General features: G+C 34.6%; 1 protein-coding gene across 3 annotated transcripts in view; it reads left to right on the top strand.

Moving 5' to 3' along the window:
- DENND1B (DENN domain containing 1B) overlaps nt 1-20,419 on the top strand; it is a 276,363-nt gene that overhangs the window by 236,572 nt on the left and 19,372 nt on the right. For all 3 annotated transcript variants that reach the window (XM_017506062.2, XM_017506061.2, XM_017506058.2), the window contains 2 exons: nt 3,637-3,693; nt 4,740-4,847. In XM_017506062.2, the coding sequence (XP_017361551.1) occupies nt 3,637-3,693; nt 4,740-4,847 (165 nt within the window). The remainder of the gene's footprint in view (nt 1-3,636; nt 3,694-4,739; nt 4,848-20,419) is intronic.

Genomic DNA, 20,419 nt, shown 5'->3' with positions numbered 1-20,419 from the left:
TCTCCTTCTCCTTCTCCTCCTCCTTCTCCTCCTCCTTCTTCTTCTTCTTCCTCTTCTTCTTCTTCCTCTTCTTCCTTTTCTCCTTTTTTCTTTAGCTCATCAGCTTTTGTTAGTGTTAGTGTATTTTATTTGTGGCCCAAGACAATTCTCCTTCCTCTGATGTGGCCCAAGAAAGCCAAAAGATTGAACACCCCTGCACTAAGGCTTATAGAAAATAATGATGGGAATATTAGCAAGAATAATAAAGTTAACAGTATATGTTAAAGTAAAAAATAACTCTTTAATATGACAATTAAGACCCTTCAAAACCCACCCTTCATGTCTAGTTCCTTTTCCCCCTACTCCTCAGGACCTTCCATATCTCTGAAGATAATTATTTACTCCTCATTTCATAAATATAAGATATTCTCCTCTGCCCTTCAATTCTTGCTCAAGCCATTCCTATTAATGGAATGTCAATTTCTTGGCCTTTATCCACCTAGTAAACACCAGTTCATTTTATAGGACTTAGTTCAGGCATTATTTCCCTGAAAAAATTCTTCTCAACCCTACACAAAAAAAGTTTATATACATATTTTTGTATCTGTAGGACTTCTGTTTCAACACTTGTTTTGTCTGTGTGTGTTTCTCTCTTAGTACTAGCCTAGTAATGTCTCAAGAGAAGCTAGTAGGTTGTGATCAGTAAATTTTTAAAAATTCAATAGGTCGTGTATTTTATATTTCTAAAAATATTTAAGGCAATAGTTTTGATTTTGTAAGAATTTGTCTTCAAAAGCTTTTCTCAGTAAATTAATTGATGTGACTGAATTAATAATAAAATAGTGTATTTTAATAAAAGTTTAGAAAATCCATTGTTTCTTGGCTTAAAATTGTGATATAAATGTGGCTACCTTTTCTGTTTAAAAATTCCATTCAAATATTAAATTTTATAGTAGGAAAGCTAATCTATAGAGTTTAAAAAATACAGTTCCCAAATTATAATTATTTGAAACCTAACCACAAAGCCACAGTAAGACAAGGTAAACCTCAGCCTCTGCCTTTTGTTTGGTTGTTCTGTGGCTTTGCTAGGAAACCTCTTTGGTGGTTTGATTTAAGTGCAGTTTTTGAAGAGGTTTTTTTCACAAATGAAATAGCACACAACTACCATTTGAAAAACAAAGTAATGTTGATCCTTGTTTCTCACATTCATTTAAGATTCTAAAAATGGTTTCACAGTCAACAGCCCTTCATTTTCTCCTAGAGCAGGCAGTTCAGGGTTTTTTCAGGCTTAGGGAGGTTGTATTGTTTTGTCAAATATGTGCCTTGTCTTAATTTCACTCGTATTTTTCACAAAAGCACAGCAATGAAGCAAACATGTTCAAAACTTTATTCATTATTTAAAAATTTATCCTTTTAATCAGTGGAGTATTTTATTTTAACCCTTCTCTGCAAGGAAGTAAAATGTTTTCAAATTAGAAATTCTACTCTTTGAGCCATGTGTGGTGGCTCACACCTGTAATCCCAGCACTTTGGGAGGCTGAGGCAGGAGGATGACTTGAGGTCAGGAGTTCAAGACCATCCTGGCCAATATGGTTCAACTCTATCTCTACTGAAAATACAAAAATTAGCCAGATGTGGTGGCATGCACCTGTGGTCCCAGCTACTTGGAAAACTGAGGCTGGAGAATTGCTGGAGCCTAGGAGGTGGAAGTTGCAGTGAGCCAAGGTCATGCCACTGCACTCCAGCCTGGGTGACAAAGCAAGACTGTGTCTCAAAAAAAAAAAAGAATTCTACTCTGGAGGATTATTCCCTAAAGTAATTTCAAGTGAATAAGGTCTTTAGAATATCCCTAATCACTTTTATTATTTATCTTGTGATCATATCATCTTTGAATCAAGAGGTTTGGGGCAGGTAAGTGAGTCATTTTGTGACCTTTGTAGTTGTATCTAAAACTGATCTTTCCAGACTGCTCATTTTCTGAAATCTATACTCTGAAATTCCTTCTTTGACAACAAATTGCTATGAATAAAGCTTCCACTTTCTGTTGTGTGGTATGACATAATTTATTCACCTTGGTTTTCTGTAGACAGTAAATTTTTCAAAACTGGAAATCATGTTTTTATCTCATTCATTCAACAAATTATTTGAGTGCCTATCATGGACTAGTCCTTATACTCATTGGAGTTAGAGCACAGCATGAATGTACAGTAAGTGATACTGTCCCTACTTTTATTTTTGTGTTCCTATCACTTTGCTCTGCACTTTGAACATACCACAGAAATACTGTATATGTGTTTGTCAAAGCAAATAATGATTCTGTCCTGTTCTTATAACATTTTTATACTTATCTTTATGGTCAAAAATTTTCCCTATGCTTTTCATACATGTTTTTCTATGCTGTAGGAGCCATAAAGAAAACTAGAGTTGCCATACATACTTTTATAAATTTAAAAATAACAGCAAAGTGGAATTCATATTTTATTTGGCTAAAAGGCTCTCAACTCATCTTTCTTGTTAGGTCTGCATTTTAAATTATTAGCAAAAGCCATTTGCTTGGAGCATTTCTGTGAAGAGTACTTGCATATTGTTAAGCTTCAAATTGGTAAATTGAAAAGGATAGAGAGAACCTATATCCCATCTTCCATGTAATCTGAAGGAAGTCAGAGAAGGACATAGAGCAACAATTATTTAAATGAACCAGTGTACTACGGAATTATAGAATCATGGAAGACACTGACACTAGTAGCTTCAACTCTGTATACTAAAGAGCATCTGAAAAGATCAGTGTAATCAAATGGTTTAGAGGATAGTTAAGTAAACTAGGTTATAGTCTCCCTGAGTCACTTTCCTTATTTTGTAATGTTATCATAGTAGTACTAATCTTATGGAACTGTAGTAATAACTACATAGGATAATGCATGCTAAGCACCCAGCACACAGTCATGTATTTGGGAAACAAAATAAATATGAATTCCTTTTCTCTTCTTTTTCACGAGTAGGAATTTCTAATGGAACAAAGACTAAGGCTTTTATGAAAGCCCCCAGTTGTCTTTAGTTAAGTTATACCCCTCAGGAGTCACAGCAGGATGTGAGAAACTCAAATGCTGGGGCCAGATTCCCTGTGAAACATGAAGATAGCTTTAAATTGTTAAATGATCTTTAATTTTTGCCAGAAAAACTATGTATGAAATACCATTCCATTAAGATGGCTCTGCTAATAAAATTCTGTCTGCCTATAGGAGCACCTAATAAAGCTTTGTAAAATTGCCAGAGTTTCTTGAAGTTCAAACATCTGCCCAAGTAACTTGCTGCTGGGATGTGCTTTCTCTGTTCCTCCAGTTTGTTACAGTTTTAACATTAGTAATCTGGTTTATTCCCTTTGTGCTCTTGAGAGTTTAGGAAGCAAAATAGGCTAAATGTTAGCCTTTGTATGATACTTGTATACAAAGAAGAGACTAATGGTTTTAGTAACTGATGTAAGTGTAATAATATAGTAAGTGGTATGTGTATCCCTGAAAATAGTGTTAGATTATAATATGTTCTTTTTCTAAATCATATGAATAGTCAGTAATTGTCATTAAATGTGATCTTGTATACTTGTTCTTGAAAAGGTAATAGAACCATGCTGAGCTAGGCACATTTATTGTCATTTTCTAGGCAAAAAATCATGCAAAGCTGGGACTAAAGGAAGTGAAGAGTAAGCTAAAACACAAGGTACGTCACATTCACTTTTTTTCTGTTTTACCTAGATTCTTGTACTAGTTTGAAGTTTATACTTTACAAATTAGAAATTTATGTTTTTAATGACTTTTGAAATATGCCTAGCCCTTTATTCAAGAATGTGTTTTTTATAACAAGCCCCCTGGCAACTATCTGCCCTTCTGTATGCATCCACTGAATAATCTCTTTACTGTTAGCATATTTTATCACAGAACTATGGAAGTCTTCAAAGATGCTTTAACAAGATGTATGCTTTCATAAGGTTGATTGCCTTGATACCACAACTGAAGTTCTTGCTTTATGCTAAGAATATTTTTTAAAGATATCTTTGTGTAGACCTAATCGAGGAATACTATCATTTGTTTTGATAGTCTCATTCCAATAGTAGTTACTTTAAAATGAAGAATGTTCTTAATTTACAAAAGATTTTGTATGTGTTTAAGCGGTGAATATTACAGATATGTAAATGTATATATGTATGTTGATTTTAATATATATCTTCACAGATTTCATTATCAGTTATGTTTTGAATTTTTATCTTTGGAGAATACATACTATTAAAACTTTCAGTATAGTGTTAGCAAATTATCTTTATATAAATTTTATTCAAATTATTTAAAGTAATCAGAGATTTTTGTCTTTTTTTTTTTTTTCCTTTTTGTGGAGAACGGGGTCTCGCTATATTGCCCAGGCAGGTCCCGAACTCCTGGGCTCAAGCTATCCTCCCACCTCTGCCTCCCTAAGAGCTGGGATTACAGGCGTGAGCCACAGCGTCCGGCCAGAGATTTTTAAATTAATTTTTGTTAAATTAAATTTATTACTTTATATTAATATAAATTATAATTAACTTTATTAAATTAAATTTGTTGATTTAGATTATAGATAAATGCATTTTCTTCCTATATAGATTCTTTATACTGAAAGCTGAAGTGTTATTTTGCTACTTGTATGTGTATCAGATACTTTGTTTATTAATATAATAACTTTAGTAATAAAAGGAGTATTTTACAGTAATTGCGTGTATATTTTTTCATGTGTAGGAAAATGAAGAAGATTATGGGACCTGTTCTAGCTCTGTACAATATACACCAGTTTACAAATTACACAATGAAAAGGGAGGAAACTCAGAAAAACGCAAGCTTGCTCAGGTAAGTGAGATTATTTACCCTTCATTCCTGCACATTCTCAACTTACATAATTCCAATAAATTATTTAGGAAAAATTTGGACCCATTTATTCTTTTCTTATAAGAAAACCTGCAGTATTGGTCAAGGGGAGGAGTAGGTGGAATCTGGGAAGGCTACAAGGGGATTGAGAGTCAAATGTTTCAGAAATCAGTCTCTACATGTTTTGTTAGCCCATGCCCTCATAGATCTCAGAGTCCAGTGAGAGGAAAGACAATTAAATGTGTGATTCTCATAGAGTGCAGATAGCTTGATGATAAACTGGAAATCGTAGGTTTCCTTTACTACTAAAATAAAGTCAATCTTATACATGGGTATTTGGCCATTAAAATAGTGTATAGAAATTAAAATCTGAACTACTATAAGTCTATCTTTTTCTAAAGTTAGATATTTTATTTGCTATAGATATTTAAAGCTTCTTTTTATATGCTGATGCTACTTAAAATATTGTTTCAAGTGGCAGTGTTCAGAATCATAGCTATAAGTGTTTCTGTTTTTTTTTCATTAGTACATTTATGAAGGCTCTAACTCAACAGAATTGGTATACACCAAATCATATCTTAAGTGGCTTTAGAAAACTAGCTTCAAAAAAGAATTCTTGAGTGGACTATAGCTACAAAATTACAGAGCTAGAAGTGGCTGCAAAGCTTCATTTATTACAGTTGCCGAGGTTTGCAGATGAGAAAGTTGATCGCTAGCAAGGTCACACCACTTGCCATGAGTCTCATAACTGGTCAGTGGCAGAAGGAGGCAAAAACCCATCTCTGATGCTCATTTAGCTTTCCTGGATAGCCAGGCCCCACAGAAATATACGTGGCCATAAAGTGCTTCTGTGGGTCTTTGTCTTTGGGTCCATTTTGTGCTGCTCTACCAGAATACCTGAGTTGGGGTAATTTGTAGAGAATAGACATTTATTTCTCACAGTTCTGGAGGCTGGGAGGTCTAAGATCAAGGCACTGGCACCTTATGAGGCCCGTCTTGCTGTGGCCTCCCAGGGTGGAAGGCAGAAAGGCAAGAGAGATGAGGGGACCAAACTCACCCGTTTATAACGGCACTTATCCCACCCAAGAGGGTGGAACCCTGATGGCCTAATCATCTCTTAAAGATCCCACTTCTTAATACCATTACAATGGCAATTAAACTTCAACATGAGATTGTGAGGGGACAAAATTTAAACCATAACACTCTTTAAGAATGGGAAAGGATAGTGAAGCTGTACTGAAACTCTAGACCTTTGTTAAAAAAAAAAAATCCCATTAATTCAATCATTCATCAACACTATATGCAGACACTTTTCCTGGTGCCATGTATATATAAAAGAAAAACACAAAAATTCTCTCTGCCTTCATGGGACTATTTTTGTAACATATTGAATAAGTACTTTCCTTCTGATTTATTCATTTATTAAGCTGATATTTTTATATTAGAATTGCTTAATTACAGCATACTGACAGTCAATGCTGATTGTCTTTTCTAAAATAAGCCCTTCAATAAAATAATTATTCCAGAAGTCAGAAACCTTTTCTTGTTACTGCTGTTAAGAACATTCATTAATGTGTGAACTAATGATAGATTTGCTATTGATTTTCTGTTTTTTTTCCCCGCCACTAATATGCTCAATTCTTGTCTATTTTCAAGCTTTAACATCTCAAATACTGTTGTAAAGTGTTTACTGGCTTAATATTGGAGCATTTAGGTTATCTTTACCATGGTGAATAGATTTTCTGTGAAAAAGAATATGAGATTTTTGTTACCTATGGGATACTTTAGGATTAAAAAAAATTTATATTGGAGAAACGCGTTTTCAAAACATCAATTTCAAGTTACAATCACTATTAGCTCCTCATATTTTATTTTTTAATTATAAGTTGACGGTTTATAATTATAAATTTATAGGGTCTAAAGCAACGTTTTGATTCATGAATATAACGTGAAATAATTAAAAATAAAGGTAGTTAACATATCCATCACCTCAAATACTTAACATTTTTTGTGGCAAGAACATTCGAAATTTGCTCTCGGGACTTCTGCCAAGATGGCCGAATAGGAACAGCTCTGGAGTGCAATTCCCAGCAAGAGAGACTCAGAAGGTGAGCAATCTCCGCATTTCCAACTGAGGTACCAGGTTCATTTCAGTGGAACTGGTTGGACAGTGGGTGTAGCCCAAGGAGGGTGAACCGAGGCAGGGTAGGGCACTGCCCCACCCTGAAAGTGCAACTGACCAGAGGATTGGGGACTTTACCCCCTTGGCACTGTGGTTCAGATACTGTGCCTCTCCCATGGCTATTGCAACCCACAGTCCAGGAGAATGCCACCAGGCTGAAAAGCACCCCAAGTTTCCAACAAAATCTAAGCAACAGCTCCGGCCAGCCCAGTGCTGCAAGTTGTCAGCAAAAAAGTGGACAGAAGTATTGACTAGCCCACAAGCGCCTGCGGGAGGGATGTACCTACCCCCAAGAAAGAGGGAGAGCTGACAACAGAGAGACAGGTGATATGGCTTGGCAGGTCCCGCCCCCACAAAGATCAGCAAACTGAAACCCTCTTGCTTGAGACTTGCACATCAGTTCAAGCTCAACCCAGGATGATTGAGCTCAGTTGGGGGAAGGGTATCTGCCATTGTGAAAGCAGATCTAATCTCACCTGTGTAAACAAAAGCCAGAAGAAGCCTACACAGCATCTGGGCTGAGTCAGAGGCAGCCCAGCAATGCTTCTGCAGGCAGACAAGGGACAGACTGCCTCCTCATGTGACTCCCGGACCCCTGAGTAACAAAAAAAATGCCTCTTACAGCAGAGGGGTCTGTTAGAAGGTAAACCAAAAAAAAAAAAGAAAGAAAAGAAATAGCTTCAACATCAACAGAAAGGACATCCACTCAGACCCTGTCGGAAATCACCAACTTCGAAGATCAAAGGTAGATAAACCCACGAAGATGGGAAGAAACCAGTGCAAAAAGGATGAAATCATCAATGACCAGAATGCCTCTCCTCCTCCAAGGGATCACAAATCCTCACCAGCAAGAGAACAAAACAGGAAGGGGAATGAGTTTGACAAATGGACAGAAGCAGGCTTCAGAAGGTGGTTAATTACAAACTTCTCTCAGCTAAAGAAACATGTTCTAACCCAATGCAAAGAAACTAAAACCTTGAAAAAAGGTTAGACGAAATGCTAACTAGAATAACCAGCTTAGAGAAGAACATAAACAACTTGATGAAGCTGAAAAACAGCACGAGAACTTCAGGAAGCATATACAAGTTTCAGTAGCCAAATCGATCAAGTAGAAGAAAGGATATCAGAGATTGAAGATCAACTCAATGAAATAAAATGAGAAGGCAATATTAGAGAAAAAAAAGTGAAAAGAAATAAAGCCTCCAAGAAAGGGATTATGTGAAAAGACCTACTCTGTGCTTTATCAGTATACCTGAAATTTGCTCTCATAGCAATTTCGAAATGTACGATACTCTATTATTAATTATATTCATCATGGTGTGCAGTAGAACTAGCAAAATAATTTTTAAGCCTTCCTTTAACAAGGCATAGCACTTTTATGATAATGTAATTATAAAATACATTACTGATTTCTGTTTTTGTTTTCTGTTAACTTCTAGAAACAATTTCTTTTTTTATGTACATCAAGTTGTATAACATGATGTTTTGATATACGTAATAAAATAATTACTGTATTCAAGCAAATTAACACATTTGTCATCTCACAGTTACCTGGGTTTTTTTCAAAGTAAGAACACCTAAAACCTATTCTCCTAGCAATTTTCTAGTATTAACATAGTATTATTAACTATAGTCCTTACACTGTAGATTCTGATAGAGAAAATTGTATTAGATTACGGAAAACCTTACAGAATAATGGGTTGCATTCAGCGTATACTTAGACTGAATCTTGAGGGCTACTATGTATTATTAATTCAGTCATCTGCATTCATTAGTTAGCATTTTATGGTTTACAGTAGATATGACAGCAATGATAACTATAACAGGAATTAGGAGTAGGGCTTATTATGTTAAGAATTCTAATGTGATTTTCCTGATTGCTGTACAGGAATTTGCTAAACCTACATTTAGAATTGTAATGCAAATGTTGATAGTATCTGAATAACAATCTTTACTTTTGACGTGATAAATATCTGAGTTTCAGGAAATGTGTATACCCAGTATATATGTTTCTTTTTATTTTTTATGTGTCCCGTTATATAAACAGGTAAATATATCTGAGTGTTGTATATATCTTAATAGCAAAAATTTTAGGAGTTCCTATGCCCATTTTTCGCCTACTGATATCTATTATGATATAAATATTTTGCTTGCATTTTTTTGTATGATTGAAATTTGATTTTTTAGTTTTAGATTCACATAGGTATTTAACAAAGAGGTAAATTTTTGGCCCTCTGACAATTGTTTTCTGCTACATTTCACCCTTAATATTTTTTTCCCAAGGCTTTCAGAGTCCATGCTATCTTATATTACTAATATTGCTTTGAATGGATATTGAGTTGTTATGGCTTTGAAATGATAGGCACTTGGTGACCAACAGTTTATTTATAAAAGCAGAACAGAGTACGTTTACATTGAAATATTGTCAAATCCTTGATTTTAATTATTTAGTTTTAATAGTATTAGGAAACTCACAAATGAAATACAACAATATCAAGCCATTTATTATAAGGATATGGGCATTCCTTAGGACATCTAATTGCAGGAATATGTCTAGGCCTCTAGTAGAATTAGAACTAGGAAATGGAAAAAGTAATCAGGGAAGAATATCAGCTCCTCTCCCTACCTTACTCCTCTCTCTCTCTCGCTCACTCTCCCTCCCTCCCTCCCCATCCCTGCTCCTCCCCCCATCTCTCCCTCTCTCCTCTCTCTCCTTTTTCTTTTTCCTCTTCTTTTCTACATCTTCCTCCCTCTCACCTCCCCTGTTCCTTCACTTCTCTCCTTCTCTCCCACTCCCCCTTCAATGCTTGGCCTGTTCTTTCTGCCTATATGTTCATTGTCCTTTCTGTAGACTGGCTTTCTCTGCTTCTCTGTGCCCTTGGCACAGATCTTATAGCCCCTCAGTCGAAGAAGCTACTAGAAATTGATAATAATGCTAGAATCCAGTTTCTTAAGGAAAAATGCAATCAGCTCACTTGGACCAGGGATTAATCCTAGGCTCAATAAACTCCAGCCAGAGAGGCAAGGAGAGTACCACGTTACCAAGGACACAGGGAGGGCAGTAGGGGTGAGTGGGGTGAACAGGAAGAGTTCTCAGAGAAGTGGGTTTTAAGGGCTGTGACAATATCTCACAACGTGTATACTGTTTCTAATTGCCTCACAGTATTTTGCTTTTCAAGGTTTCATTTATTGGCAGTCAGTGTGGTCTAAACATATTAAATGAAAAATTCCAGAAATAAACAATTCATAAGCTTTAGATTGCATGCTGTTCTGAGTGTTATTATTGTTTTTTTCATTATCAGTCATTGTTGTTAGTTTCTTACTGTGCCTCATTTATAAATGAAACCTTAGTTTGTTTAGGGTTCAGTACTAACTGCACTTTCAGGCACCCAGTGGGGGTCTTGGAACATATCCCCCATTGGTAAGGGGGAACGACTATAATGCTATTTGCCAAAAAGTCATATTTGTGAAATAACAAAAAAAGATTTGCATTTTTAAGTGCCTAGAGGCTGGATCTTTGTACCACAAATCTGGAGTTTGATAAGTTTGAGGTCAGCCTACCCTAATGGGTTGCTGTTGCCTTAATTCTCTCCTGAGAACTGAGCCACTTATATTAATAAAAAAGGCTACAGATGGAAATGAACTTAAGGTACTATATCTGCACATTGGGCAAGGAAATCAAAAGGTGTCAGCCACAGTCTGCCTCCTTTTCTTTGCAGTTTGTTATTGCAAAAGCTTTTTGGTTCCCTCTTTTGGAGACAATCCAGCCCCATTGATTTAACTGAAATATGATACAGTATGTAATGGAAGAGGCAGAAAGTTGATGCTAGAGCTATGGGCATACTGTCGTATGATGATTGCCAAATCCATGAATTCTCTAACCCCTAACTCTCCACATGTAATAATATTGGGATCTGAGCATATTAAGATTTTCAGCTAAATATATAAATATTTCTAAAAATATTTGGATGTGTTAAAGGCAAAATCTGGTTATCAATAGGTACATCAGAGAAACTAATATGTATTCATTTATATTCTACCTGTTTCCAAAAATACTTTCATATCTCACAAAGAACCATAGAAAGATTGAACTGCAGTAAGATTAGGTAAGTTTTAAGGCAGAGGAAATGTTAAGTGTAGTAAGAAGCTGTTAAGGCCTATTCCCTTGCTTAACAGCCAAAATGAAGAGAAAAACTCAGCTACATGATTCATAATCCACAAAGTTTTGGGTTTTAAAAAGTTTCTTGTGAATTACTCAATCATTCCAAAGAAACAAGGTAGGTGTTTTGGATCCACAGATCTTTTCAGTGTCACAAGAGCTCGCATTCTGGTGGAGGTACGTAGCAGAGGCAAAGATTTGTGTTTTGGAAGACAGCAATTTGGTTTTTTTCATTTGGTCTCTTCTGTGCAGTTTCTGTTATTTGAAATGCTCAGTCTCATTAATACCTCTCTCAAAGACAGCTTAGTTTAGTAGCTGTTGAGCCTTATTTTAAAAAGTGAAAACAAGTACAAATGGAAATAAACTTAAAATACTCTCTTTTCTTCCTAGTGTAAGGCTCATTGAACTAGAAGAGTAGCATCACTGTCATTTTAGAACTGGCTCAAGTATCCAGATTCTCTTAAAAGATTTGTTATGTGGTGAATTTAATTGCCTAAAAGCAAATTTCTGCAGGGATCTTTATGATTTTATAATCTGGATAATTTTCATGTTCTTACTATTATTTTCCAAACTACAATTTTTATAGAGTTGAAATAATAAAAACATTCACTAGGGCAGCGTCGGAAGACCTGGGGAAGATAGACAATTTAAGACAAGTGAGGCTGTCTGTGTATGTTTGTATTTACGTGATTCATTTGAAACTTCCAACAATGTAGTCAGGGCAAGTATTATTATCCCCATTTTTCAGATTTAGAAACAAAGAAACAGAGATTAATAAAGGTGCCCAAAGTTCTACAAGTAATAGATAGCAGAGTAGGAATTCAAAAGCAGACCGACCGATTCTAGAACTTAGATACCTAACCACTATTATCATGCCTTTGTGTTGGATGGAGTCACTGTGGAAGACGGACAGTCAGAAATAAGGAAATGGAGTTTAGAGCCAGACAGATCTTAACTTTGAAAAAGATACTAAGGTTTAACATTGAGCAAAACAAAATATCCCTAAGCCTTAATTTCTACATTTGTAAAATAATAATAATACAAGTTATTTTCCTAGGATGCTGAAGGCATAATAGATAATGTATATACATTGCCACATAATAGCTACTTGATAATCAGTAGCTATTCAGTTATGCTTACTGTATCATATATCTTGAGCTCTAGGCCTTTGTAGCAATGGCACCATCTGACTTCTGTCTTGGTAGTTATTGTCCAGGGTCACTAAGAATCTCTAGTTACCAAAGTAATTAAAATTATCCATCTTCATTCTAAGTAGGGATGACCATAGATCCCACTTGAAGACTTGAATAGAAATATAAAACTTATTGTATCAAGAAATCTCTTAAAAGTTTATAAGACCTTGAATATGTCATTTTATTATGAGTAAAATTGAGTATAGTATTGACTCATCCCATTCCTAGTCCCTTCGATTATTCATTTCAGAAGTGGATCTCAATTGTCTAAAGAACTTTCCATTTCCAGTTTCCAGCTGGACTTGCCAGTGAGAGACTTTTTTTTCTTCTGCTTTTCAAAAGATAAAAATGGGATTATGATAATTTGAACTCCAATAATATATTTTAAAGTAAAACATTTTAAAGTTTTATAATCTGTGTGATGTAGAAAAGAACATAGTTCCAAGCCTGTGTTTTAAGCCTGTGTTTCGTTATTTAGCTTATCTTTGGAAGACTTTGTGAATCTATAGTCCACCTCCAACAAATAGTAATTTGTGTGCTGGTCTGCTAATTAGTCTGGTTATTTCCTGTTTTGTTGATGAGACTTAAATAAATGTCAAGGGTACAGTCATGAAGATCTCCCAATTAGGCTCTACATTTGTAAAACCCAACCCTTTTCCCTTTTGTGTAAAGATGACAGTTCCAACAGCAGCCCCAGTCTAACAGGACTCTAGGGAAAGGATCCTCCTCAGGTTTTATTGAAAACAGGGCCAGTGGGTCCATTGAGAATACTGCCACTGGTCATGGTGCAGAACTGTCTTAATCCTATGTACTTACCTTCTTTTATCAGTTTTATTTTAGAATAGAATACTGGAGAGTTAGTGAACAATGTAAGATACCATAAGTCTGTAATCTGAAATTATGTTTAGAAGTATTTTATTGTAAACATTTATTAGCATTTTCTAAGAATAAGAAATTTCTTTATATAATATATAAAATTTATATATCTGAGATACTGCTCCATCTTAGCCATGTGTGGCTTAGTCTAGAAGTTACAATGTGTATGTTTCTGTGTGTCTTCATGAGACTCACAGACACCTCAGCTATACTAGTGAACAAGCATGAGAGCTTATCTGTATTACAAGTCAACATTAACAGATGGATGGCCTTAAGCAAGGCAAAATCACCACAACAAAACCTAGGGAAAGTGAGGGACTGAAGCTTTTTGTTATTAAGCCCTGTTACAACCCTGGCAAGCCGGCACACACACACACACACACACACACACACACCACTTTTAACTATTTCATGTCTAGGACAAATAGCAGTCTTTTTAGATTTTTAATCTCTCCAATTAATTATGTAAAAACAGCATGAGAAAAATGAGTGGAAAGTTATTTTTCGTTTGCATTGTGATACAAAGCAGTATGCCTGTTGATAAATACTCACATTTGGAATGTAGTAAAGACTTTTACCCAAATATAGTGTTTACAAATAGAAATATGTTTAATTAGTCATAATTTCTACTAATAGACCAAGCACTATTAAACTGGTGGACGTTTATTTTACTTTTTAAATATAGTCACATATAGACTAATAGTTTGAGATATAGTTACCTTTTGAATCCACAAATAAGAATGCTTTAACCATAAAATATGATGTATGTCATTTTATATTTTTATCCATTATGCAAGGTGATACCACACTTAAAAATGAAACTTTATGTCTTTTTGAATCTTTATGTATTTAATGGTTTATAAAACATCCTAATGGATTTGTGAACATAGCACAATGGCTATGAGTTCATTTTATAGTTGATGAGTAACATACTTTCATATTTTAAAATATGCTCACAAGTCATATATACTTTTATGCATGCAGAGACTTGCAAGTAAAACATTTGAAAGCCATGTTTTGATTGAATAGGAACTTAAGAGACATCTCAGAATGTTAGCATCTTTTTTAAAAATACAAGCAATCAAATAGTTTACTTTTGATATAATAAATGTCATATTTTAAAATGCTGCAGATAAAATTTTCTGTGAAACTTAAAAGATGATGTTTTAGGTTCTCTTAAATTACTTAGTTCCTAAGCATAAAAGATGGGATGTCCAAACCTAGTAGGGTGTGGCTTATAGTATTGTATTTCTGAAACACTTTCCTTCATAGGAATTCATTGGACTTTGGGAATAAAATGAATGTAATTAAATACAGTGTTTCTTGTTCAGGTGATATAATAAATTTCTGAAAACTGTATACTTGTTGGGATCTTTGGAAAAGGACCATCCATTGAATAGTTTGCTTTACTGGTCAAGAAAGGAATGGTGTACTCAATGTTTATAGAGGAAAGTAACCACTTACTTTTGACCAAGAAAAAAAGTGATTGTAAATCAAAAAGAGAAAGATAATTGTTACCTGGGGTGGGGGTGGGGAAGAAAATTGGAAAGAATACTTTGTAAAAATAAATGTTTACAAAATAATTGAGCCAAATCATGATAAGCAAGATAATCTTTATTTTTATCACTGTTTAATTTGGCTCAGTATTGAGAACACTACTATTATCAAGCTGCATTGTTAAAGTAATAAGAAAGTATTATAAAACTTCAAGCGATAAACTCTTTTGAAATAAGTGAATGTTCTTCTTTTAACACATGCCCATAAAAAATACCACCTAAATGAAAACACATTTTAGCAGTCTGCATCCGAAGGATATATGTAGTCTAATTATATTAATTCTAATGTCAATAATTTATAAAATTGATTTTCTGAGTTCACTTTGAAAAATATGCGTTCCATATTGTTAATCTGAAGGAAAGTTATTTTTCTCTTTTGTTTCTCTGTTGAAAGAATACTAATTTCCAAAATGTCAAATTTGATTATAATTAAATGTTTAAAATGTTATGGATTACAAGGGTGCCCTCTAATGGTCATTATATAGTACTTTCCTTAAAAGAAGATAGTTACACAAAAATTTATAGCGCCTTTCAGAGTAGTGTGTCTTTTAGAAACACAACAGAATACACACAGAGACATTTATATTCTTGTAAGATTATTCAAGAACATAATTCTATCAAAGAAATAATTCAAAACCAACTCCTCCTTTCAATAGCTTGCTTGGACTCCATTTTTAAAATGTTTAGTTTTGCTGAACAAAATACCTAGTGTATTAATAACTTATAATGGAAGATAATCTTTTTTATCTGAACATGTTCAGCATGTATTTTGAGATATTTTGAAGTTGACATGTATCTTAATGTTATAATTTTACTCTTCAAATTTGTTGCCAGAAATGACTGCCATTTATAAACATGTCATTATAAACATTTAGAAACATAAACAAAGGAACTCAATCTCTCCATTTAGTAAATCTAATGACTGCTACCATTCTAGACTTTACATCAGTAATCACATCACTACTATTTTTTCCTCACTATATTCTGTCCTATTTGACTTTGTTTTTCCCAGTTACCTTTTTTGTTTGTAAGGGGTCTTGATTAAATCAACAGTTCTTTTTTCCAAAAGGACCTACTTTTTGTAGACAAATTACTGTTTTTTTCCATGAATCTTAAGATAAAGAAATGCTGATTTTCTTCTGGTTTTGAATGTAGAACTGCTTTTAAAGTTTGTCAGAGATCAATGCTGGTGTTGTTGAAAAGAAAAACCAGTCTTTTCTTTGTAGGGGCTACTGCTGCTGCCTATTAGTATCCCCCGAGAGAGGAATTTTCCAAAACGTCAATAGATCTGTAACTATGGGAGTATAATGGGATCTTATAATTTGAGCTGGATTTGTGTCTGCTACACATTGTTATGTTTCCTAACATGTATATAACATAAAGCACTAGAATAATACATAAATATGTTAAGTTGGCTTGCGCCCCCACCCTAATTACAGAATAGGACTACTATGTTTTTCAGTCTTCCCTGAAGTTCTTTATGGCTTTTCTAACATTTGAATATAATAGCGGTTATTTCACAGATCTGTTCTCTTTTTGCCTTTATTAGTGTCTGACATTTATAGTAAATGCTTTTGAAAACTAGTATTATTTGATTCTGAGACCAAAATATAATTGCAATTTCTGTTAAGGCCTTTGATTCATTTAACACCAGAAGCATTTTAAGACTGTCTACTTATGTATGATTCCACACTTACACACACATTTATGCTCATTATATATTAATAGGGTAAATCTGAGAAATAAAATGCAGCTTTAATTATTTTAGTAACAAATATTTTAATCCTTAGTTATATACTTTTTGAAAACATAATTTACTAAGGTGATTGAAAATAATATGGTTCTTTTCAGCAGTGCTGACTTCTAAATTATTTATCCTAGCTAGAAAAGTCTTTACATTAGTTAATGAGAGAAACTGAATTCTGTGTCTTACTGAAAATACAATAGACTTGTCATGTATTAAGAAACCTTTTTAAATGTTGATATATTGAAACTCTGTCAACAAAAGTGAAATTGCAGATAGCTTACCATTTATCAAAGGGTTACATAACTGACTTTATTTTGTTTTGAGAATACTATTTAATAGTCTTATAAAACTTGTATTTGCACTGATCAATAAGCTCTTGTTCCTGAAAAGTTACTGCAGGGTCTTTGGTATTTGCATTTTCAGATATTAAAGATCAAAATAAAATAATGAAACAGTGTATTTAAAATTTATAATTGATGTAATTACTTGGCTTATGAACGGTTTTTAAAAGTTAGCTAAAAGTATTAACAGTTCACAACCATGTTACATATAAACACAGGTGAATAATGAGACCTGCTGTGAATACAGGCCTTCCTTCTACCTGTTAACACACTTTAGTGAGAGACAGTCTTTTAAAATGTCTGGTAGAGTGTTGCCATTTGATCAGTGTTTGTGTAGTTTTTGATTAACAATGAGGAAATGAATTCTAAACTACTGTGTTTTGGGGATCTTTTAGACAGAAACTAAACTTCCTAATCTGTATGCAGTAAAAGCACTCTGGAAAGGGGCAGTTCTGATTTCTCATACTCTCTCTCTAAAATCCTATATGCAGATTTCTTTAGTCAAATTCTAGAATAGACCCCAACTTAGCATTAATAAGCATTCATTTAATGTATTTAATGCAATGTGAACAGAATGGACATACCATCATGGAGAGTCTATCTAATTCAATTCAACACAGTCAGTACCTACTGTGTGATTGTTTATAGCTTTCAAGATTGTATACCTCTTCTGAACACCCACTTTGTGCTAAGCCTGCTGATTTAGAGTTTTCAAGATCACTTAACTCCTCTTAACTTACTAAGGACCATTATTTACAAATTCGGAAAGACTTTATGTTGTTGATGTTTATTTTCACTCTTCGTTTTTACATCTAACCGTCACCCTCATCACTTAATAGAAAGATCCCCTGTGGGAATGTAAAGATTACAGGCTTTGTATAACAGATCAGGACCAGAACAGCACTGCCACTTGAATGGTATGTGAACTTGAATAACTTTCCTAACTTCTCTAAGTCTCTTAGTCCTTAGATCTGTAAAATATTGATAATTATGTCCACTTCCATAGAGTTATTGTGAAGATTAGCATTAGAGTAGTGACAGAATTTGTTCTTCCAGTAGTCACCAGAAGTTTCATAAATATTAGTAATGTTGTTCACATCCTGTCAACTTTAACAACAACATACCACAAAAAATTAATGGATGCCAACTATGTGCTGGGAGCAGAGTGAATTAGACTGGTTACTAGTGTCCCTCAGTTCTTGGATGCTCTGTTTTTGTTTTTTGTTTTTTTGCTTTTTTGATTTTTTGTTTGTTTGATTTTTCCTGCTCTTTTTTCTTTGTGCTTCAGTTTGGGTAATTTCTATTGACCTGTCTTAAAGTTCACGGAATATTGCCTCAGTCTTCCAATGGGCCCATCAGAAGAATTCTTCATGTTTTATTTTTACATCATTTAAAATTTTTTTATCTCTTGACTCTTTTTAAAAAAAAAATAGATTCCATTTCTCTGCTCTCATTCCATCTATTCATGCATGTCACCCATCTTTATTTTTCTTGCTTTTTCATGTCTTGTAATTCTAATTTGAGCACTGGACTCCATGTATAGAAAGAATTAAATAGTATTTACACCCAGAAATGGGTAGAAAGAGTTAAATAGTATTTACACCTAGAAATTGGCAGGCTCTTCTGTAATTCTATTTGTTTAAGAGGCTGAGTTCATTGGAAAGTGAACTGGATTTTGATTTTGTTAATACCATTACCTGCAATGGGCTGCTATTATCTTGTGCTAAAAGTGGAATACTTCTAAAGAAAGTACTGGAAAGCTTTCTCAGTGTTCTTGCTTGACTCTGAGCTATCAGGAGTCCTGGTACTCCTGAGCTATAGAAGGGTTTTTTCTCAGTGTTTTTGCCCCTCCACAGCAGTTAACATCTATGACTAGTTAGTTGATCCTTATATGTTTTCTATGCTTGTCTTAGGTGGGCCATCCACCCCTGTGCCTTAGGAGTGGGGCTTTCTTAGCATCCTTCTACTTTCTTTTCATGGCAGAGAAACTTTATCCATGATTGTTTTTAGGTGGCAGAGGCTCTTCTGCCCTGCTCAGTGATAGTAGACCTCTTGCTTGGTATCAGTATAGGATTCTGTGCTTAAGAAGGTTTCTTATTCTTCCCCAGGGCAAAGAAAGGTTTTACTTCTACATTTCCCCCAGCAGTCTTGGGAGGCAGTGAGTTTGTCAGCAGTTTAAGGCTTTTGTTTTATATAAATGAATGTCCTCAAAAGTCAGTGGGACGTCATGCCTGTTCTTGTGTAGCCTGTCACCTCCTGCAAGCCTGAACCACCAAGGGGGATGCTTTTCAGTCTCCTGTACTGTCCCCAATTTTTCCCATGAGCACCAGGTAGTAGAGTTACCTCAATTGGAAATGAAATTACAGGACTTTATATGTGGAAAACAGATTGCATGTGCAAAGTCCCTCTGTCTTGGAGACTCCCAGCTGTTCTAAACTTATATGTTAGCCTATAGTTGGCCTTTAAGACCTTATTAACATTTTAGCAGATTTTTTTCTTACCTGTTTATATGGCAGCTACCTCTTTCCTTGTGCTTTGCCAAGAGTGAAATTGATCCTGTCTTTCATCCCTCCTTGGAGGAGCTTGTAATATATGAAATTCAGTTTACTTGGTTGATTTGCATCTCAGGTCTCATAGGTTCAAGAAAAATTATGATGATTTTTAAAAAAGATTATTCACCTTTTTCATATTGTTAGGATGGGAGTGATGTTCTCTTGCAGATTTTGCATTCTAAGTGGAAGTGGAAGTTATATTAGAAGCAAAACAATGAAAAGATACAATTCTTAGTCTCAAGAATTTGGTAAGAGAGAGACGTACTTAAATTGAAGCCCTTATTTTATAATGGAGAATATATCAGGTGACAGTTGAGTGGTAGAGAATAAAGTGAACAAAAGTGACAAAGAATCTGAAATCGCTATGGACTGGGAGAATTGGTAAGGGGTCCTTTGATGTGTTAGAGCCACATCAGAATCTTCCCTAGTGACCTAGTCTCACATAACAGTCACTTGCTCTCAAGGAATGTAATTCTGATGCTTGTATAAAATTTTGTGTCCTTAGCCTAATAATAACAGCACTTCATCCACTGAATTCATTGGACTTCACCAAATACGTATCTTGTTAATCTTCCGGTTTGCCTTTTTGCCCTGGGTATGTTTTCAGCATCTTTGACAAAGTATGTTCAGCTCTTGTCTCTTCCTCCTGACATTTCACCTACCTTGAACATTACCACTCTCATTATTCTGTAACTGCCACCTGCCCTTAAGAATGAGGTTTAAGGCTTGCTATCTTTAGAACTAGCTTTTCTTAGGCTAGTTCTTGGACATTCATTCTGGGTCTCTCTGGACTTATTTATCTAGCATAGTTATGATGAAAATAGTTCTGCTCATTAGTCAGAACACTTGGGTTGGGTTCACACTCTGTCACTTGCAATTTACCTCATCTTGCCCCAGTCACTTTGTTTTGTTCATCTTTTGGTTTCCTAATATGTAAAATAGGGAAAA

The sequence above is a fragment of the Cebus imitator genome, unplaced genomic scaffold (genome assembly GCF_001604975.1).
Source record: "Cebus imitator isolate Cc_AM_T3 unplaced genomic scaffold, Cebus_imitator-1.0 Scaffold347, whole genome shotgun sequence".
Lineage (NCBI taxonomy): Eukaryota > Metazoa > Chordata > Mammalia > Primates > Cebidae > Cebus > Cebus imitator.
This window is presented reverse-complemented; position numbering and strand designations above follow the sequence as displayed.